The sequence below is a fragment of the Ambystoma mexicanum genome, chromosome 6p, assembly GCF_040938575.1.
Source record: "Ambystoma mexicanum isolate Mex_15411 chromosome 6p, UKY_AmexF1_1, whole genome shotgun sequence".
Taxonomy (NCBI): domain Eukaryota; kingdom Metazoa; phylum Chordata; class Amphibia; order Caudata; family Ambystomatidae; genus Ambystoma; species Ambystoma mexicanum.
The window spans coordinates 1201749973-1201773934 of NC_090935.1; the positions used below are offsets into that span (position 1 = coordinate 1201749973).

At 43.4% G+C, this 23962-nt stretch overlaps 1 protein-coding gene across 3 annotated transcripts in view; it reads right to left on the reverse strand.

The window, feature by feature from the left end:
• The window catches only part of NAA35 (N-alpha-acetyltransferase 35, NatC auxiliary subunit), a 1572250-nt gene that overhangs the window by 1509139 nt on the left and 39149 nt on the right, over positions 1–23962 (reverse strand). For all 3 annotated transcript variants that reach the window (XM_069625850.1, XM_069625849.1, XM_069625848.1), the window contains exon 3: positions 10522–10555. In XM_069625850.1, coding sequence (XP_069481951.1) covers positions 10522–10555 — 34 coding nt within the window. The remainder of the gene's footprint in view (positions 1–10521; positions 10556–23962) is intronic.

Here is a 23962-nt window from a genome sequence, read left to right on the forward strand (position 1 = left end):
CCAAGACGTCCTGTTGAGTGCAGAGCCAGCTGGAAGTTTACCTTCCCTTTTGACTGAGGGTATCTGTTGGTTATAGGCAGCCGCTGGCCTGCTCCTGCATTCCCTCAAGAAATGTCCGATCCTCCTGGGTGGCCAACATTGTCCCATACATGTTACCGCCAACCCTCAAATCCCTAACTCCACTCAAGTCCATCCTCCCGAAATCTCCCCTTCCTCCTCAGGACCATGCAAACCCACCTCTCCCCCGTGGATTCCCTCCCTGGGGGCACCCCTGATATTTTGGTTGAAACCCACTGTTCCACTTGTAGCCCCCTCCCCATAGAGGTGCATGTCGCACGTCTGTCTGGGCTGCACTGTGCTCCAACTCAGAGTCTTGCAGCACTGTTACTACTGCCCTTTCTACTGAAATCGTCACCAACTTCTTTTGTGCTAGTTTCGGTTCCTCCGTCTGTACTCTCTGTGGCATTTCCTTTTATTTCTTATTTAGCCGTTTGCAATGATGTACATTTATAGATTATCTCCACCCACCCTTTTGCCTCCATCCCCACTATCTTGTTTAGTGCCTTCTGCACTTCCTTTGGGAGCCATTTTTTTTAACCACAAAATAGAAGAATGGGATAGGACGATCCCATGATTCGCCCGTTTTTGGCCACATCACTTGGGTCTTCAAAATGTACTGGGTGGGATCCTAATCATCCCTCATTGTATGCTGCATTATTGACTGGAGGTCAATTGTGTCCAGGTAGGTGCATCGCAGCGCCGCCCACACTCGGGCCCCGATGCCACTAAAATGTGCCCAATCATGACTCATCTGTAGGCACATTCCAGGATCCCACGGCATGGCCCAAATATCATCGGCTTTATCCCCTAATATTGTGACTAATAAACTTTGCAAATCACCCACTGCCAAAGTTATCCCTGTCGTATTCTTTTCAAATGCATAAATCCATTTCCCTGCCCCAGCTGTGAGGATGGCAGTGCCTTTATCAAATTATTCTTGTCCATGTACGGCCATGGTATATACTGTGCCCTTCCTGGTCCCTTATGCAACAGTGGGAACTGTGCCCCCCACTATCTTCCTCACCTTCTTTTTCTCCACCTGCTTCCCCTTGGCCACCGCCACACACCCATACCGGTTCCTCAACCTGGGCCCCAACAGGCTCTCCACCCGTGGTGATATCGTTGATGGGGCCTCCTCCTCTTCCACCATATCCCATTCCTCTTGGTACCCAGCCAGGTCAACTAAAACATTACAGAGTGGTACATTTCATTGCAGACTAGAACACCGAAAAACACAGCAAATATTAAGTAAATGTATAAAGGGTAGTGGGGTAAAGGGTTAAAATAGGTTGGGATGGGGCGGCGTTATAACGGTGGAAAATCAGGGTCCCCCCTTCAAATAAAAAAGAAATAGAAATATTTGCTATTTTGAGCACGATGAAATATACCACTCTGTAATGTCCGTCGGTAAAATCACATAACCATTCCTCTTCCCATGGTCCACCACCCATCTCATCCTCCAACCGTATCGTCCCATTATCCAAGCTACCTGCCCGCTGTCTTCCCCGCCCCATATCCCATCCTCTTTCTCAATATGTACCTCTCTAATGGTGGTACTGTCAATCCTAAACAAGATATCCCCGGCCCTCCATTCGCCCACTCCACTAGGTGCCTTCTGTCTATCCCTCTTAGCCATTCTCAGCCGTGCCAATTCCTCCTGTGTCCTCCTCAATGCATCTTCCAACTGCTTTAGTGGTTTACAGCCTATGTTTCCCCGTTCTTGTTCGCGAGCAGCTGCTGATGCTATGGGGTTCGCGAGAGGTTCTAGTATTGGCCCTGTGAGAACAAAGAGAGCGGCGCTTTAGTGGGCATAGGGACATGGATTGGGTTTGTGTATCCCGAGGCTGTGCAAGTGGGGTAGCATCCTAGCAGGGACTGTTGTGTTTCTGGCTGTGATTGTACTGCTGGCAGTGTTGCTGACAGGGCAGGGGGTTCTTGAATGGACGGGGCACTAGTCATGGTCTGGGCAGTCTGAGAAACCTGAGGGTATTCTTCTGAGTAGACCCCGAGAATCCCTTATTCAGGTGGCTAGGGGAGGGCTGGCGCTCTCAGGTCCCAATGTTACATCTATGGTCCTTCTGTCTGTTTACTCCAGCAGAGGGTCATATCATAGTAAAGAGTTCCTCAAGTTGAGGAGGTCCGGTATAGGACGAACTTGGCCTTTCCAGTCCACGGGATTTTGACAGTCATCAGCTCCTCACCAGTTTAGGTTTTTGTGTTCAACGTCCCGGCCTGCGTGGTAAACCCGTCCCTGAGGGTGGACAAGCGAGGGAGGATCACCTGGGTAAGGGAGCCCGGGGTTATGCTTGGGGGAATGCCCAACGGGAGATGCAGTATTCTACCAGGAACGAAGTCCCTGAAGCCTTCTTTGGTTATTCTACATCTACCTCCCTTCCATCCAAAGAAGCTCCCTTATTAACATCCAACCACCCTTATACATCTGGTAAGCCAACTAGAAGCCCAAACCCTGTTACACAAAAGCCACAACTCACAGAATCCTTGTTTTCCTGGTTTCCAATCAAATGCTCTCCATCCTCCTTCTGCACGCCCCTCTGATTATTATTTTCCAAACTCTCAATCAGCATTAAAAAAACACTACCGTACCCACAATCCCAACGGTTCATTTTACGACAATACTTTCACATCCATCTGGTTATTTCCAGAACTCCCGATCTGCATTAGCAAACCACCACTGTTCCCCCCCCAACCCACTGTCTATTTCTTGAACCCTACCAACCGCTTACCTCCTCCCGGACACAAATACTTGCTTACATCATGAGAAACAATGGGCTAATAAAAGAACTGTAGCCAACATGTCCCAACCCAAGGGTCAGGCAAAGTCAGGCAACTGACCAAAAATCACACACACCTGACGGCCCTTTCCTTTCCAAATAGCGATAAAAGGCAGAATGAGAGAGCACAAGGCGAGTAAGGCAGACCGCACAATATGAGAGCTAACTCAAAACGGCAGTACAAGAGGAGGAGAAAGACGAAACAGATCAAGAGGGTGACGAGGGGAGACGTTGCCTTCCCCTTTCTGACCAAGACCTGTGAATCCTACACAGAAGGAATCATAAAACCACAAACAAGAGCCAGCGTGTGTTGCAGCAGATCTCTAAGGTATGCGAGACCCTCCTCTGCTGATAACCAAGCTGGGGAAGGATGCTGGTCTCGTGGTACCAACCTTGACTCCAAGAATAAAGAAAGGCAAGCGGTTCATCACAGCTAGTGAGTTGAAGGGAGAATCGATAAGAAATCGAACTGTGTTGAACAAAAAGTAGCCAATGGCTAATGAGGAAAGAGGGGGGAAAACCAGAAACAGAGGAGGCCAGCACCACATGTGTGCTCAAGCCAGAAACTCTGGACGATTACCCGATGGTAGAAACTACCGTAACCAGGCGAAAGGAGGTCAAAGTGTTCATACAGGGGTCTTGTAAAATCCTGCCTAAAGTCTTTGACCGGCAGATGACTGCGAAGGGAAATTAATCCTGGTTTGTGAAATGAACGCATGAACCATGTGTTGAAGTAAGCAAGTGTGAACCTGGTGGAGAGATGCTAACGAAAGGGGGCGAAGTCTAAAAGTTCCATAGTGAACTGTTTGGAAAAGTTGCCAAGAGTGAATCCGGCAGAGGGATGCTAATGGAAAGGGGCGAAGTCTAAAGTCCCTATAAACAGTGAGTTGACCGAGTAAACTGTCTGTAGTTGGCCAGAGTGAACTCGGCAGAGGGAAGTTGACAAAAGGGCCGAAGCCCTAACAACTGTTTTAGACATCAAGATTTGTGAAAGTACAAAAAGCCACAGTGAACCCCAAGGAGGGAGGCGAACGTCAGAGGGGTCGGAGCCCAAATGAGGGAGATCCACAGTGGAAAGTTATCACCCAAAGTACATTGAAAAAGGAACTGTTTCGTTGATTTGTTAAATACGATACGGGAAGGGTCGGCGACCAAAATATGGGGACATAGGGACGAAGCCATCACCCAATGTAAACTGTGACTCGTGCAGAGAAAGCTTGAGCGTATGCTGTGCTCCAAGATCCCACCTTGTCAAGTGCTGAAAACGTGGGGAAGGGAGACCCCTGGCTAAAAGCCAACCAGACCTATTATTTGAGAACACTTCTTTCTTTATTGAAACACTATCCCACACTCTTCCGGAAATTAGTTGTAAGGACTTGACAATAGGTTTTTCTTAGTATAGGCCCTTTTATTTGACACAACGCGATTAGGACTGCCTTATTTTTCATTTGATGGTCTACACTTGCTCCCAACTTAGATTTAGGTTAGGCGTTTTTCCACCCTGCACTCATTGTTTAATAATAATCTTTACTGTTATCACCATGAGTTCCTTACAGTAGGGGCACACAACAATGTCTTCACATGGCCAGATGGAATGCCCTCTAAATCCTCCATCATCTTCCACAATTCTTTTCTACTTTTCAACTTGGCTGCGAACTCTCAAAGTGGTTAAAAACCACTGAACAGGTTATCATGCCGTGTTCTTGCTAGAGAGGGGCGCCTGCTACCTTTTCTGTATTGTTCCCCTTATACTTTGCTGCCAAGAATGTGTACCGATGGCCTAGAACCTCATTTTTATTTGTTCCCCGTTTGAACCGCACCCCTTGCCTCGGCCACCCACTTGCGATGGTACGTCATAATAGTCTCCTTATACAATGGTAATGCTACGCACATATATTCTAAAAACACTTGTGTACAGATGCGTTATAAATGATAAATCGTTTGATAATCATAACACATATTGATACATCATATATCATAGTGGGGTTGTCAGCTCCAATTTAGCAGCCACTGTCAAGAGTTCATTGGAATAACCCTTACATATTCAGGTTCCGAGCCAGCAGTACCTTTGCCCCACCCCTTCCAGTTCCAATACCCCCACCCCTTCCCCTTGTTGCACCACAACCATCGTTCACACCTCCCTGCAGTCCCACACCAATACGTCCCATGCTCTCTCGTGCGCACACACACCACTCGCACCATAACTCCACTCTGCTACAAGAATTCTACACAATACACCCTCCTTGGTTCACACCAAAACAAGAATAACATCAATAAAAACACAAAAAATACTAAGTGTTTGCTGTAAAGGGGGCGTGTCAACAGACAGGAAGATCCCAGGCCCACTCAATATACAGAGACTACCTTTATTCATCTTTTCCTCAGCGCGGTCTTCTTCCCCTAATTGGGAAGAATCGTGTTACTCCATTAACCTCATTTCGCCAAATAATAATAAACAAATCATAAAACAAAATGCTACGTGGTCTTGGTACTCAACACACACATTGCTGCGTCACCACGTTCCTCCACATCTGCCAACAGTCACGCTTATCCCTGCACTTACATCTACGTGCTTTCCTCAATTCCTCCATCACAGGGTCCCATCAACGATCTGCACAATCCGGGAGGGGTGCCCTGCTCCAAAGAATAGACAGGAATTCTGGTAACATGGCTCCTGTAAACCTATCCAGTTTGTGCACATGGGCACTGGTCGCCGCTGGTGGGCATGGCCCCTCGGGATGTGTGGCCAGGAATCCTCCGTCCCTCCGGAGGGTCTGGGATTACGTCGGGGTCCCCAAGTTTTGTAGGGCAGACCACCGGACAACCAGACTAAACACAATCCTGGGAGGAAAATTACTTGGTACACCTTTTGCAAGGATAACAAGGTTTATTTGTATACAAAAGGGAAACTGGTGTCAAAGGGTGTTACGAACCCAACTGCAACGGAGATCTCTGGCAGTTCAATGCAAACACAGCATTTTAATAGACAATGTTGTAACTGGTCACGTAAGCAGTAGACGATGTTCATTCCCCATCTTCATTGGCTACCCCCTATGTACATACTACCAGTCCCCCAAGGCATCTTGACCGATTGTACACAGCTAGTCTACTCAAACCCCTCTCCCCCAGCACATGGTCTTCTGCCCCGCCCAGTGCTCCAGAAAAGATTTTGAGGCGGGAGTATTTTACTCCCCGTTTTTAAACTTTGAAAGTAAATGTGATTTTTAGGGAGTAAAAATGACTTTTCTCCTTTGCAAGAGAGTAAAATGTATGTGACATCCAGCCGACGCATACACAAACTGTCTGGAAATGATTACCATACAGCAGCTTTCTGCATTGTGACAGAATACACCTTTCATTATTTCTCTAAGGTCTGGCCTTTTGATCTCTCCTGTATATATTTAAATGTTGAAATCACAAAAACCTAGCCAATTACATAGTAAAGCAAACATGAATTGTATTGTGTGTTTTGAGGTTCGATAGCAGAATTGTCATTTGATGTTTAATGAGTCCTCATTTTCTGGAGCTATTACTACCTAATGGTATGCCAATGTTATGATACAACAGTGCAGAGGCAATGACTCCATGCTAAATTCCACATCTAATCTAATGGTCAAATGGTTATTTATAAAGAGCTTTTGGCCAAGCACCGTACATTGAACATATTTATCACAATTATCACCAAACCAAAGTCGGTACTCCTTTAATCGACTTTGAAAGGATGAAAGGCTAAATTGGATATCCCGGGATTCGAGCTGCAACCTACAGATCACGCACAGATTGCAGCAATGAGTGCTCAACTGGCTGAGCTATCTTATTGGCTAACATCCTTCAGAGGTCGGTTATCGACTGAGGTATAGTAATCAGAGTACCTAGATGTTGGACAAACCATTTATGAAGCATTATATAAATACCTATCTGGATTATCACAGGGACAGGTTTTGCAGAGTTTCTATTTCAATTACAAATGTAACTTTCATTTGTATGTTTTTGAACAGTGCCTGCACTTCCTGGAGAGTCAGGTTTTGGATGTTTTAATTGTAGAGTTGAAGATTTGAGAGGCTAGAACACCTGTGATTGGTGTAATGACAATCATTTACCCTTGAGCAAAGACTCTGCTGCCACTGACCATTTATAGTAATGTGCCTCATTGACTGCAAGGTTGAATGGATGTAATCTAGACTGTGCATAGTCATCATTTTACACACTTATAATTATAGTGTAAATTAAATTATCAATGTAAAAATTATTTGCCTCCGTATGGTCACGCACACAGCATCTGAACTCTGAAAAATACAATTGTGCAATACTGGTTTGCTTTCACTGGAGGAAAAAAAAAAGTATAATTTGTTACAAAATATTAATTCTAAATTGCAACTTAGTTTTCCATCTTATTAATTATACAATCCTAAAATTCTAGGAAATTATGCACTGTGCTTCTAAAGGTGAACGGAAAGAAACCCTTCCTTTTATCACAGTGTGCAGTTTCATTTTTTGAAAGGCTTCAGAGAAATACATTCCGTTTCAGAGGTGGCTTGCAACTACATCCATGTAGATAAAAATCAAAAGAAGCCTCCTAGTTTCTATCAAGTAACCTGACCTTTGCACTGCCCTTTGCTCTAAACCGTGTTTAAATGTACCCAGGAAAATAATACAGCTGTCGTATTTGCAAGATTTTCATGCGTAAAAAGGCCTAGTACCCACCTTATCTGGAGGCCTGGCCACCTTGAGTCCAGAATACATGATTGGCATGCATTTGGTAATGTTACCCTCAACATGAGTCAAATCTGTCATGTGCTCCTGGTCTTCGACATGAACTCAGTGGATACTTTCAAGGTCAAATTAGCCTTCTGGAGTAAAAACGATCTTCTTGCGATCCCAGACACAGGTGCTCCAGACACGCCTCCCCAGTGCAGAACTAGATTTGTTGGCCTCAATCCTGGCATCTTGTAGTACAACTCACAGGACACTGTGCTCTTCGCTCCCCACCTGGTCAGCTGCCCCTCCCCAGGACTTCACCTGGGCCTCACATGACCTCACTAATCAAGGATTTAGGAGTTCTGTTTGTGGGCATCTGGCAGTTCAAATAAGATGACCATTCTCCCGGGGGATACTAGTGCCCTAAATCTAGGGATGGGTTGTTTTAGCAGCTCAGGACCTCTACCCAGACTCCCACGGGTATGTATACCGGGACGGGCAGAGCCCTGCCAGTGCTCAGACACATTCCTTTCTAGTTTCGCAAGGCCTGGACATGATATAATTAAGGTTTATCCATCAGGCCTCAAGGTCTCCTCGGCTAATTCCCTTGCTGGGAAAGAGGGGAATGGGAGAAATGTTTCAGGACTCATTGCCATGACGCGCAGCTGCTTTCACCACTGTCTGTCGCAGACTAGGCCTCACTCTTAATGTGGTGGCGCAACATTATTTGTGATGTCATCTTTGATGTCCTGGGTATTTGTGTGAGCAGTGCGTGGTGGTGGTGCGAGATATGGTTGTGCAGCTTACCATAACTGGTACATTTTGGGCTTTTACAATTTTGCCTTGCAACCATAACCACAGCTGGAGTGACACAAATAAATGCTGACTGCATAGAAGATGTCAGAGTGCATACGATATACATTTGAAGGGTACTGATGGTAGAATGGGATACCGATAGTACAAAGGTGCGGGAAAGCGGTGGCATTAAATGTAAGGCCCCCAGCTTGAATGTGTGCTCCACGGTGAGCATGAGGTGCAGGTCTAGGGTAGTACCTGGGAGACCAGTGGGTACATCAATGTGGAGCCTGCAAGGTGTATACCAAGGGAGAGTCCCTATATGCATATGGCATGAGTACCAATCGTATGCTATAACGTGTGCCTAATGTGAAGCAATGGCATTATTTTTGTTTTGAAAATGTTTGGCTTAGCATACATTTGAGACTTATGCTCTAATTTCTCTGCCTATCTCAGAAAAACTGGTATATATTACCTTGATTGTTTCAGAACCAGCTTACTGAGTACTATGAAATAAAACTCATGTATAAACCTAACTAATAAGACTATGAATAAGTGTATAATTGATTTACAAATAGTCTCTATGTTCAATGTATTTCAATACCTAACCACAAGTATGGGCCATATGTGACATAGATAACACCAGTATAACCCTACTTCAAATATAAGCACCATGAATTAAAAGAAACTGTACGCTCCGTATAAACAATTAATTTCAACACCCAACAGGCACTGAAGCACAACATTTATTCGAGTGAGGAAACACATTTTGACCACTTCATATCGTTTACAAGGTTTAAAGTATTCAACAATGGCTTCCTGCAACGTTTGCTCTTCACGTGAGTGAAAAGCAAAATTACTGATTACACGCAAGTGCTACTGTCTCACAGTTAAAGGTTTAACTAACAACTTCAGCTTGCTTCTGTCTACACGTGAGTGAAAATAGGACTAGATACGGTTGCTGGCAATGCACAGCCAATGATTCAAAACAGCAGGTTTGACTCACCAGCTTTTTTAAAATCTATTTGTTATTGATATAACTGAACTGAATCAGTTTTACAATATTTCCAATATGACAAAAATAGCATAATACAATATTGCATAATAGAAAGACATGCAAATTTGCATATACTTTCATTAAAATCAAAATTCATCAATTAGTACATGTTTAACACTTGGGCATCTCAATCATAATAATCATCAAAGAAACAGGGAAAAGAAAAAGAAGGAATACTAAAATGATACCATGTCAGAACATAACATTGTTTAAAACATTGTTAATCATTATTAGCAAACAATGCTGCCCTGCTAGATTTCAATACGGGTGTGGATAACAGGCATCTATGTAGAAGCACATCGTGGTTAATATGCACCATTTTCTCGATCTACTACTATAGTTAATTCAAGAATTATATTTGTTCTTCATGTAACTTTACATCGTTCAGAAATGCAATTAGAGCGATTCTTAAGCTTGTTGTATATCTGCAGTAGATCATCCACCACATAGCGTCGAGATGTAAGAAGCCTAAGGTTTTGAAATACAGGTTTCAAATGTTGTTCACGCTTTTGTCTGAGCATTGTACATTCCGTTATTAGATGTCGAATAGTCTCCTGATGGTCCATAATCTTACAAAACCGACATACATTATCTTGTAATGATATTATTTTACGATCAAGAGTTCTGAATGAAAGTCCATCACAGTAGAGAGGAGTCTCAATTGTGGTCTGGCGCCAAACAATGTAAACAAGTCATTTGTGGATCATTGACCACAAAGTGACATCACAAGACTCATTGGAGGTAAACCCCTTTAACACTGGTAGAGGGAAACCCAATGCCAATGGCCGGGGAGGGGTGATGTGAACAATCAAAAGAGAAAAAGCAAAGGACTAAAAGTGTGAGAAGAAACTGTGGTGGTGCATGTGTTCAGTAAAATGCATAAAAAAGGGACTGTGGAATGAAGCCTGGGGTGGGGCTTGAGGAGGCAGGCTGAGGATGTGCACGTTTCTGGATTCACATAAGAAGCAAAGAAGGACTATAACAATGTGTGTGCTGCTAAAAACACTGCAGTCTCATCCTGGAGAAGAGAGGTCAAAATGGAGTAGCACTATATTTCAATTAATAGAGGAACAATACAGCAAACAAACATACATGAAAATACAAGAAGGTTATACTTACAGTTTATCATGAAGCAATTCCCCCAATGTCAATTCTACGAGCAATGAAAAACACAACAAATCACTACACTTGCCATCATAACACATTCTATTTTGTTGTGCTATAAAGGTTTACATTTATTAATATCAAGTCCATGACTCACAAATTAACACTTTCAATTTGAGCGCCACCATTTTGACATTCTCAAAAATACAGAAACAGTATTCATTCATTTGATGGGTGGCTAATGCTAAACACAGTAGATAATTATGTGGTTGCTAATAGAGAGGGAGACTTTTAATTCAGATTAAACAAAACAATCATGAAAAGCTACATGCAGAACCATATTAACTCATCCCCAAAATATCATGGCACAAAAACTCAGAAACAGTAAAATGTTAACCAACATAGATGAAACAGTTAATCTGCATAAGAGCGTTTTTCTCTTTTGAACATTGCTTTTACCATTTATTGGAGCCTTTCTTCAAAGGGTTTTTTGCGCCATCAGGTTTGTCCCCCTGGAGGTTGATCCTCCATTCGTCCCATTGATTCTCCTTGGTGTTGGTGGGCAACACCACAAACACAAGGTCACCCCAATCTGAATTCATCAAGTGCAGGGGACCAATGGGGATCAGTCAACAACCAACAATAAAATGGTCCCACGCATAACACTCTAATGTGATGTATTAGCCGCAAGCAGTCCCGAAAAAAATGTAATGCAAAGGTTGTGCAAGATTCATCCAAATGTTACAACACACGACGAAAAAATACATAGAAGACACAATAAATGTTCATATACCCTTTCTACTACAATACTAGATACATAACCCATGCCTCAGTCATACCTAAGCAGCACCAATAACATGCACAAAGGATACGATGCACAAATACAATTGAAAAATACAATCAAAACAAAAACAAAAAATAATGACAGTAGCTACTCCCATTTGGTCCCGGCTGAAGGCCAAATTGGGAGACCAAAAAACGTCCAAGCCCGTGGTGAAAGAATCAACCCTTCCGACGCCCCAGTTCAGAGATAACAAAATGTGTTTTCAATGGGTGGGTCAATTGGTATCCGCCAACCCGAGTTTCAGCTTAGAGGTTGCGATCTTTTCACAAAACCTCTGCCTTCATCAGGGCCAGGAACAGCTTCTTTTATGGAGGAGTTCTGCCAACAAAGGAATTACACATAATAAAACAAACTGCAGATTATTTTGTGCCTTCATGCTTTTTCCCCCTGGAGGTCGACCCGCCGGTAGTCCCTTTGTTTCTCCCGGTTGTTTGTGGACAGACATAATGGTGACAGGTAGGGATTGTCCGTTTCTCTTCAAGGAACAGAGAGTAACCTCTCAAAAGAAGACAGGAAGAAGGAGAACCACAGAGGAGCAAGACCTACCCAGAGGTGAGAATCCTATTCAAGGGGATAACCATGACAGGTTGCAACGTTCTACAGCCACCATGGAGCAGATTCAAGCACTTTGGAAAGCTGTACAGAACCTCACAATAGAAGTCCAGAACGTTATGGCAAAAAATGCACCCTTACGACCTATGGTGACCACAAGAGAACAACACCCAGCCAACCTTCCCCATCTAGCATTAGCATCTGGGAAGTTTGATAGATCCCCAAAAAAGGTTTGAGAATTTCTTGATTCTTGGACTGTTTACTTTACCTTTCGAACAATGCCCTATTCTGCTGATTGCTCTAAAGTAGGGTTGATGATGTCCAATAGGATAGGAAATGCCCTAGCTTGGCTATACCCATGGTAACCTCCTCTAGCCCTTTTCTGCTGGATCATGCTGCCTTTACTCTGGCTCTAAAAGGAATGTTTTAGTGACCTGAGATTACATTTTCTGCCTATGAATACCTTTTGGATGTTAAGCAAGGCATTTCTGACATCTTATGCTATACCTCCCTTTTCAAGAGAATAGCGGCTGTGGCAGATTGGCCAGAAACAGGTCCATATCCGATCTATAGAAGAGGCTTAACAGATGACATTAAGGATGATTTATTAAACTATTCTGTGTCCCCAGTCCTTCACTGGTTTGGTCTCCATGGTCCTTCATTTTGAGATCAAACTCATGGAAAGGAAGGATGAGTGAAGAAGGAACCGTGAAAACCAGTTCAGATCTGAGATTTTCTTTACCTCCTTCCACAAGAGAACCAACTCCTACAGAAGAACCCATGCAAATTGGTGCTACCCATCGTCCTCTTTCAGCAATTTAACGATCGAGAAGAAGAGAACCAGGACTATGTCTTTACTGCAGAACCAAGGGACACCTTTTGAGAGACTGCCCACAGGTTACCCCTTGAAGACAGGAAAATGGAAGACCTAGGTCCTAGAAGGGACGATGACCCGGGGTTTGGCCAATAGTGCCTCAAAGAAACCAGAGAAGCTTTCAGTTCCTCACGACAGATTGATGGTTTTACAGGTCAGACAAACTACGCAGGATAAAGAACCCCTTTCTGCCCTTGCCCTTCATAACAGCATAGCTGGCAGCAACCTTTTTGGATCAGATATGGTCAAAGATTCATTTAATTCCCACCATAGATAAAGAATATTCCCAGCCAGTTCAAGGGGTTGATGGCCGACCATTGAGTTCAGGACCTATTATCAAGAAAAACTTCCTGATGAAAACGGACATCAATCATCATCGCAAGGAGTGGTCTTTTGACCCGATCCGTGCAGCCAACTTTATTTTAGGGATTGCATTGCTCTGCAGCCACAACCAGAGCATCAACTGGTCTACCCATATGGTCCATCTGTCATCTGAATATTGTACTTCCCATTGTTATCCTGTTGAAACTGCTGAGCATTTCGACATAGCTATAGTCCAAGAAGACAGTGCCAGTATTGGCGTCAATAACATTCTGTCAAGGTATGCAGACTTCGCAGATGTCTTTGAAGATAACATTCCTAAGAAACTGCCTCTTCGGACTCCAAGGCCTTTACCATAGATCTCTTTCCTGATTCTTCAGTTCCTTTTGGATGCATGTACACCTGGTCAGCGCCTGAGGAGGCGGCTTTAAAAGGACCATCTTCAGAACAGATGTATTAGGGAAACCAAATCCCCTGCGGGGCTTTCCCTTTTCTTAGTGCCAAAGAAAGATACAAAAAGGAGTCACGACCTAGCATAGATTTTTTGCAAACTGAACCAGATCACTATCCAAGGCAGATACCCCATGCCACTAATTACATACTTGCCATCATAACCCATTCCAATCTGTAGGTGCTTATCTGGTTCTTGTTTTTTTTCCCCCTTTGCATTCTGGGATTTGTAGTTCCACATTTGGCATTATAAAACTAGGACCACCAGTCCAAGAATGCAAAGAAAAAACCAGGACTGGATAAGCACCTACATTGGAAGGGGTCATGTTGCAACTATAATTAAAACACATCCTGGAAGCCTTTCTGGGGGCAGTAATGTTCTCGTAAGTTGGACCTCCATGAAAAATGGATGACCGCTTTTAGGACTCCCTAAGGTAATTTCGAGTAGAAAGTCATGCTTTTTGACCTAGTCAACGTGCCTGCCATCTTCTAGCGGTTTATAGACAGTCTTCTCAGACCTTTCATTTCAATCTGTCAGTGTATCTGGACGATTTAATGGTCTATTCCAAGTCCACAGAAGATCATACTTTCCATCATCAAGAGGTATTATTAAGGTTACGCCAACATGATCTCTATGCTAAACCAGAGAAAAATGTGTATTTGTGCATCCTCTGTACCCTATCTCGGGTGTATATTGTCTAACAGGGAGTCCAAATGGATTCTCGCAAGACAACTCCCAACCTCAACTGGCCTTGTCCTTTTCGTGAAGCAAATCCAGTGCTTTCTAGGTCTAGCTAACTTCTATTGAAGGTTCATTTCCAATTTCTCGTAACATTGTTCTTCCCTTAACTGCACTGCTAAAGAAGAGTTGTCGTTTTGACTGGAACGAGGAAGCAGAGACTGAATTTAGCACTCTCAAATACACTTTGTATCAGTTCCGGTCTCAAACAACCAAACCAGACCCTTCCCATCATCGTGGAACCCGATGCTCCCACAATGCCTTTGGAGCTGTATTGATGCAAACCAGAAATGACAAGCAAGAAGACTTCGTCGCTTTCCAGTGCCCTTACAACCAGCAAGATCAACTACTCAGTTCTCGAAAAAGAACAGTTAGCCATTCGCCAAGCCTGTTCTGAATGGCATTTTCTAGGAGCTGTCAATCCTTTTGAAGTTTGCACAGACCATAAGAACCCAAGTATTTCAGCAGATGAATGTTATAACAGCAGACAAGCCCGCCAGTGCCATTTCCTTTCCCAGTTTGAATTTATAGTCACATATATCCCTGGTAGCAAGAATTTCTGTCGAGTCTCTTTCGTAGTTTTGGAAAGGAAGCGCTCTCCTTTTCTGGAACCAAAAAGGATGCTTCCAGACAAGACATCTGTATTCTCCCTGGACACACTTGTTCAAGAAGTTAAACAAGCTGCTGTAAAAGACGATTGGGTGCTCCAAGGCTGTAACACTAACTCTGAAGGAATCCGATGGGTTATGGTTCCTAGAGAATCGCTTATGAATCCGTTCTCAAGATTTAGAGACACATGTTAACCTGGTGTCATGATTCTAAGACTGCTGGGCATAAGGGAATTGCTGCCACGCAGGACCTTGTTTCCCAAATATTTTGGTGGCCCACTTTTAAGAAGGTCCTCCGAGAATATGTGTCAGCATGCCCTATGTGCTCTCGTAGTAAATACTCTGCCTCAAAACCCTTGGGGGCTCTCCATCAGGAACGTACTTCTTCAGGTCCTTGACTGCACATCTCTTATGATTTCGTCACAGATCTCCCACCTTATAATGGTTTCACAACAGTAATGGTAACTATACATTCATTCACTAAAATGGCCAACTTCACTCCCTTACCAGAAGCTGTTTTTCTTAAGGAGATCTTCCAAATGCATGGATTACCTCCGTGTATAATATCGGACCAAGGTTCCCAATACACCTCCCAGTTTTGGGCTATTCTCTGCAAACAGCTAGGTATAGCACGAGCCTTGCCTTCCGTTTATCATCCACAAACTAATGTTCAGACAGAAATGGTAAACCATACTATGGCGCAGTAACTTTGTGTTTTCTCTTTTGCCAATCAGGATAATTGGGAGAAACAAAATTGCATTGGGGAAGAAAAAAAAAAAAAAAGATAATTGCGAACCACTGTCATTGACTGCTGAATTGGCCTAGAATAATACCATACATTCTGCAACCATGACGATGCCTTTCTTCTGCTCTGCCACAGTACATCCTTTGTCCTAACCAGTGATAATTACATCCTCTTACAAATCTCCAGACTAACCCTGGAGACAGACCCTGAGTTAACAGTCGGATCCACGGTATGGTTGGCCACTGTCATGGTTAAAGATCCGGAGCGCTGTGTGCAGAATCCAAGACCTGTTACCACTAATCGTCAGCATCTTGCTCTACGCAACAAGCAGCTCAGTAAAAGTGTCCGACACAAACAATCATATTCATCAACGTATACGAGTTCGGAAGACTCCCTTCTGTGGTAGCTGGAAGCTAACATGGAGACAGTGGCATCCATTGCTAAGGGGAAGGTCCCGACGTCTTGGATCCGGACGCCGGGCTCACGTGATCAAGCCTTAATTAGTCCCCGCCCCTGCAACTGCACTCTGCTTCTGATTAACGTTGTTTCTGGTTGTTTATGCTGCCAAACCTTGCTCTGTTTTTTTTACCTGCCTTTTGCCCGCTCCTTGCCAGTTTTGGTAACCTTTTGCATTTCTGGGTTAACAGACCCACCTGCAACGGTATTGTGACCACACTCTGCTTACTCCTTGGTACTGTCTTGACTCGCCTGCTCTATGACGCAGACTGCTTCACTGGACCTCGGTCTGCTTATTCCTTGGTATCGTCTTGTCTCGCCTGCTCTATGACCCGAACTGTCTTACTGGACCACGCGCTGGTAACCTTCTGCATTTTCGTCAACCCGGATTTCCTTCGGTTTCAACTCCCTGCTTCACAGAACTTTACATTGGAATGCCTGATAGTATTCCGTTCCACACACCGAGTATAAATTTCTGTGGGTGTGGGTGTCTTTGGGCGTCCTCGTTTCGTCGGTACAGGAAATTCTGGACATTAGGCGTCCACGTGCCGACGGAAAAGAAGTTTTGGATTTCTTTACCCGTCACAAACTCACCTCATAGTCATATTTCAAGAACTAACAAATTCATCCTGGTAAGACCAACTCTCCTCTTGCTGCTTTATCTACATATATATAATTATTTTGCACTAATTGTTTTTCCATACCCTCTTGTTTATAGACCACCTGATACCATACTGTCCATCTTTAGAACCCACCTCTCGAGTCATCTACCATAATAGCACAGGTCAGTTTAATCTCTACCTTTTTCCTTGAGTGTCATATTGTAATTACAAATACGTGTTTTTCTTTCAGCCTTTGGTGTCTCGCGGGAATCCAGTCTTTCAATGAATCAATCCCTTTGCATGTTACTTGGTACATCCAGAAGGGTACATTGGTGGGAAGAATTCTTCTTCTACACTACGGGGTCAAGCCAGTATGTAGGACCCTTTGTTATAACTGCCAAGATAAATCTGGTAGCCTTTCGATTATGCCTTCCAGAGAGATGGAAACTTATTCATCCCGTTTTCCATTCATCATTGCTCAAACCATATGCTTTTGATATCTATTCCAGAAAAGAGCTTAAGATACCCACTCCCAAACCAGAAGATAAAGAGGAATATGAGGTGTCCAGAATCTGATTACCGATATCTTAGAGGAAGGTTACTATACCTTTTACATTGGAAAGGCTATTCTGCTCTAGACAGGATCTGGGAGCCTTTGTCTCGTATCCAAGCTCCTCCGTCATTTGCATAGACTGTATCCCTGGAAGCCGGGAGGAGCTGGGAGAAGAAAGCATACTGTGACAGTGACATGCTGGTTGCTGTGGCAATGCTGGAGACGTGCTGCTCTATCCTGAGCTCTGCTACCTTTTTAACTGCTTGGCAGTCTTTTTTCTAATATGGCGTCTCCCGGTTCTTATACTGGCACTTGCGTTGCAACTCTGCGATTTTCCTTTAGGGTTAGACGCTAGTGCTGGTACCTTCTGTGCCCGTTCCATCCTTTTCTCCCTCCAGTCCTCCTGTGCCTCTCTACTTTCCTTGTTGCCCGCTCCACTTGGCTTTGCATTTCTGGCTCACTGCTCTTGGCTCAACAGCTTTTCAATAGTTTTCTCTTTTTGTTGTGCTCCTTCCAGCTTGGTTCCTCATTCCATTGGTCTCCCTGGGGTCTCTCCTCGTCACATTTGCATTTAAAAGTAATCGTGTGTTCAAAAATATTATTTTTCCGGAGCGTTCGGGCATGTGGTTTTAGGCAAACTGTGATCAATCGTAAACATTTCCTATGCACCTTACCTTAGGTTTCCTCACTTTTACACATGCGAAATCAAGCAGCAGGCGCGGCCATCTTGTGCTAATCTTATCCGTTGCCGCATCGCCCTAAATTGAACTACCCTTGCGGTACTAAATCATATCCCCCACCCCCGGAAGCTGACATCACTATTCCTAGCGATATTCTCCACCTATTTTCATGACGTTAGTAGGCAACGTAGCCAAATGCGCCCAGTCATCACCTACGCCTTAACGTTAGTTGACGCAGAACCCGGAATATCAACACACAAATCCTCACAGCACGTCCCAAATCGGAATAGAAAACACCATTTTTAAAAGGAAATACCAATGCAATTTATAATGTGCTTTTATTTCACAATAAACACTCTGAGAACATCCGCCAATTTCCATATTCAACCACATACAATGTTTGAAAACAACATTTAAAATCTTTATCATGAGGCACTCCGTGTTCCTTTCGGTAGAAGAAGTGCATTGGACGCACCTTGTATCGCAAGGCTTCGGCATCAGCTTCTTGCTAGACCACTGTAAACGATGTCAGGTCGCTCCTTGTCGCTGGTACCGCCAAAGGGCATATTGGTCCGGGGCGATCGTTCCACATCAGCATAATTGTAAGCCAGCCATTTAGGTGCTTCTGCCACTGCCTGTTGAAGAACCCATCTCTGGGTATCTGGAAACGATGACATTCGCAGAAAGGAAGGATGTTGCTGTGTAGAAAACATAATAAATATATCTCAGTAGCTGCTCTTTATTCAAATGTATCCATTTACCCTTTAATTCTGCACTGGGTGGAACCTAATAATTAACACAAACCAGAAACAATGGAAACAAAGAGAAAACATTGTGGAAAGTTGGAATCTACGATGTGCTTGAGAGGTTAGTGTTGTGGAGTATGTTTAGCTCGCAATGGGATGCGAAAGCTGACGGAAGAATTTGAACAACACATAGACGGCATTATAACAGAATATTAGCAACGAACTTGCCGTTGGTGGACCCTGGGGGATCCCAGACGTGGACTCCATGCATTTCGGTGCTGGACTGCCCTTGTGCCCGGGACAAAGACAAATACATACAGGTTGTGTTTGCATGTCGTCACAATATGCCCCACCCAACAACCCATTACAATTTAAGCCAGCAATACTGGTCAGAAAATTAAACCTTGACTCGTTTGTCTATAAACTAGTCTACAGTAAAACGTACATTATATTTGGTATTTCCATTCTCTTGGCGTAACGCAGAGTGTCCGCTCAGATCAACTGTTTCCATGAAATGAAATTACATGTTCTTCTGTCCGTTTTGAAAATGGTGAACCTTATTATCATTTTTGCGGGTATTACACACCTCCCGTTCTTCAATCCATAGCGAATCCTCCCAAGGACAAACAACAATTGAACCTTCTTAGGAGCGCGTATGCCAAGTTTCCTTTTGGTGAAGGAAAGCCACAAATCAAAAACATACTGTACAGGAAGCGTCGGTGTGACTGCCCACAAGCAACATCAAACGCAGTGACCTTAACTCCATGGGAGCGAATAGCCCGGCTGTTTGACATGGAATTCAAAATATGTTTGAAAAATAAACGAATTGCTTGCGGACATCCACTAATGCAGCGTCATCGTGAATACTTTCTTACTCATCTATACGGATAGTGATTTAGTATTTTAGGGCTACATTTACAGTTAGAGTCCCCCCCACCCCAAGTCATAAAACCAAGTGACCTTCCATCTCCACTCAACTTCCCGTGCACTAACAAATGTTGGAGGACAGGGTGTTATATCCCACCCCCCTGCACCATTCTTGTAGCGGGCAAATGACGTATAAGCTAAGGTTGGAGACATCTTCACCTCTACTGTACCTATATGCATCACCCATGTTTCATATAAGTGTATGAACGCTGTGCTAATGTGTATACTTTGAACTATATTTGTGTCTTTCCATACGCCATCTTGTTCTAGGCTCTCTGCACCTCTGGCAAAATGTTCACTCTCCCTGCGCCACGCACAGCCAGCCCCTACCACCTCTGTCCTCTATCAGCTCAGCGCATCTCCTGTTCTCACGGAAATGCAGCTATTCATTTTTGCAAGTAGCGAGTATCGAGCCCTGACAAAATGTGCTCATCCAAGAATGCGAGACTGAAGCCTGCTCCAACCTTCGTGCTCCATCCATCTCTGCTGACCGACTCATGCCATCTCCACCCCTCCCTGCCAGGCCGCGGTCCCCTGAACCCATGCCCCGCATCTGGTCACCAGAGCCTACCCACGCACCACCTGCAATTCACCTACCATATACCTAATCTAGAATGGTCATATATTTTGGTAACACGAACACCTATCACTACTGCGTTTGAAATTGTAAGACTCCACATGCCGCAAATCAAAGATCTTCCCTTTTGATAAGGCACCTGAAAGGACAGACCCCTAACACATGCCCCCATAAAAATATAGGTTGGAATGCACCGATTTCACACCAACAGCCCCTTTCTTGCTGTGTGTTGCTTACAGTCATTTGTTCTTGCATGCCAAGTTTATTTAGCTTACGTCTCATTCCCTAGTGGGACATGTATTTATTTGGTCTATTTGGACACGTGCATGCTAAGGCAACTGAAGACCCAGCAGTTGCTTTCATGCAGATATCCATCTGACCCTCCCTTGCCCTGATCAGTGAAGGACCCACAAGAGCTGGCCGAAAGCAGGAAGGGGAAAACACATAGTTACACTGTACGGAATCCTCCAACAGGCACTTCTTGCAAAATAAATTGACAAAGAGGATACATTTGAAAAGACAATTTGGACGCTTAATACTTCTTAATACTTTTAATAGCTTTGAAATTCAAGTTAAATAGATTTCCATTGTCATCTACAAACATTGTGGAACATACACAGCTGCTAATCATTAATACCGGGAAGTCAACTGTTCAACGAGGTCCGCTTTTGGTGAACATGGCTCGTTTGCAATATTTTGTGGCAATGTAGATGTCCTACGAACAAAATCAGGATCGATACCATGAGTATGCATGGCCAACACAGTCCAAGTGAGATCTTACACAAAATCGAATTCCTTTTACGGGTATATTGGCTTGGCAACCCATTTTTTGCTTTATTTTGCAAAGGCCATTGTGTAACAAAGCATTCCAAAGTTTTCTGCAGTTCTCGATTGTTCTCTGCCTAGATTCTCGTTATGCGCCAATACAGCTAGTAATGTTCGAGATTGCATACCGTCTATGCCGAAATGCAACCTCTTGGGCCTGTACTTTAGGCACATATTGTGGGACACCTCCAAATCTCCAGTGTGACAGAATTCTGAGAGTCCCTTCAGGCCACTTGAAAGACTTATCAAACACAATCTTCTCAAGAGCTTTGTGTGGAGGTGAAGATGGAACCAACCACTTCTTCTTGCGTTCCTGTTCCTACGATAAATGTGCATGTGCATATTGGTTTTTCCATGGCCACTGAGGATTTACATTGGGACACCTGCACGACCTCCGAACACACCATTTAATTTAGTTTCCATGTCCACAAAGTGGAATGTGCAGTACTTTGCTGAAAATCTGGGGTTGTCAGAGTCACAATGTCCATCGCCATCTAGCCTGAACCGTTTGCCAGAGAATGTCCTTTCAATTGACATTTGTTCAATTTTCCAGGCTTGAATAATTGCGAGGAATAAACATCCTCTTTGATATTTGTAGCACTGCGATCTAGCAAGGAACTGAAGTCCCAAAAAATCGACAGAAACTGGGCAACTTACTAAAGGTCGAGCCACTGAAAAGTAAAGCTGCTGAACACAGTAGATTTCCAGCTGGCACTTTGCCCAGCATCAGTTGAGTGGACCATGAATATGTATCATGGAGGTGGGCACAAGTGGCTCCCCGCATATTTTCCCCATCACTGGATGGACACATTTCAGCATCAGTATAATCTCTACCAGGCAGCTGTCGAATACAATGTATTTGGGCGCCTCAGTTAGTCAATCATCCGGCATGACTTTGGTTTGTGACTCAGCTGTGGTGGACAAATCGCCCAAACTAAACAAACTGTAGTCAAGATTTTTTGGCAAGTTCCTCGGTCAATTGCGTTGAAGCTTCAGTCTTTGTTAGTTCAGCTTGTGTTATTTACACACGAATTGGAGAAACCATCAGCGTCAATTGTTTATTGAATGGACCTTTTTTTGCGGGTGTAGATTGTGTCAAGTGGTCAGCAAGGAATTCAAAAGCATCTTCATTATATTCAGTTTCATCGTCATCTTGTGAGAACTCGACATTGTAACAATGGTCCAACAACACTTTGCTGGCTTCGCCAGTCACATTCAATTCAGTTTCTACTTTCTAGCCATTGGACATAAGCATCTCGACTCTGCTTATTGACTGGACCACGCAACGCCTCAAATCGTAGTTGCTCCATGGTGAAATCTGTTTGGCAAGCAGCATCTTTGGTTTCATTTGTTGTCTGCGTCTTTATTTTCCTTCTGGGCCTCTAGGAGATGGGTTGTAAAAACATGTTCAATGTAAATCACACAAAGTAGATAGCACTTTAAATAAAAAATTATGTTATGGAGAAAACACCAGCCCAAAACACTTCTAGAAAACAAAATTGTTAGTTACCCTGGTTTGCTTGATTTTCTGTGAAACTGTGGTCTTCTCTGTAACAACCGCACCAGTAAGTTGGTCCACCACTTCTGATCCATGTGCCTCCTCTTCTAATTCCTGACCTTGTATACATTCCTTGAATAGAATACTCATTAAAGAATATTCATTAAAAAAACAAAAGTCAAACGTATTTGAAATTAAAATCTTACATAGCACTCATCACTCACATAATTACCTTCCTACACACTATACGCCATTTAGTGAAAATATACATTTAGAATTTCACCCGATTGATGGCAAGTGTACTCGATCAGAGATCACAGTGCAAAACATACCGATTGTAATGTTGCCCTCAAACATTTTGCAATGTATTCTGCATTAGGGAGAAATTGTAAAGTTAGTACTGAAATGATAAAAGTTTGAAACAATGCACCTTTATATGAATGTCACTGTCTAATAGTATCCTAGTAGGATTTACTTTCTTTCATTCAAGGGAACTGTGAGTACACATACCTCATGCTCTGGACCAGCTCCAAAAGATGATATAATTGTAGTCGAAGTACCAGCATCCCACTCTAACTCAGTACTTGTTTTCGTATGGATGAAAACAGCGAAATGGAACAGAGACAATGGGATGCAGACAATGGTACATATAAAGAGAAACCCATAAATGACACGTAGTGTAAACAACCAACAGGATACATAAACAATTTCATATTGTTTAAAATTCCAAGCATAATACATTCGCGTAATTGAAAAGTGAAATAAAATTACCTGATAGGCGCTCGAAGTAGTTGACGACTCCGGAAAACAAATGGATGCAGAATCTTACTCCTTCATTTTCAGTGCATTGTCACAGTGGTAAAAGGGAAAATTAGATTTGCATTAGATATGTGGGAAGATCCACCTCTCGATAATATGAACTTCTGCAAGTCTGTATGGCTCACCATAGGTACACTGGACATGTCGGTGGTTTCGTCACTTGCAAGGGTCTGTGCTTCCGTCAGTATGCTCTGCTAAAAAAATTGAAATGTCAAGCAACCGATTACGAAAAGATTATGCTTCTTTTGAAGGGCACTATGGCATTGTTTTCTATGGTCATAATTACTTTCTGTGATGCTCCATAAACCAGGGAAAGATGTGTAGTAAAACGTGGTATAGTTAAAAAGTAATAAAATCTGGTAAATATGCAAACTTTGATAAGACACATTTACACCGAAAGCACCAATCCGTTCATGTAGTTACCGGTTCAGTACCCCTTCCGCCTACAGTTAATTCATCATTCAGGACTCACCTGAGGCAGCGTGCATGAATAGAGTTGGAATTGCATTTGGAAGCAATTCACGAGACGTTCTAAGTCGATTCTTTTTGTGTACTGCGATTGGTCGTACATATCCAGGGTAAAGTGAAGGCTGCAGATACAGAATCGATTAGCCCTCGAGTCTCCCAAGACATCCTGGGC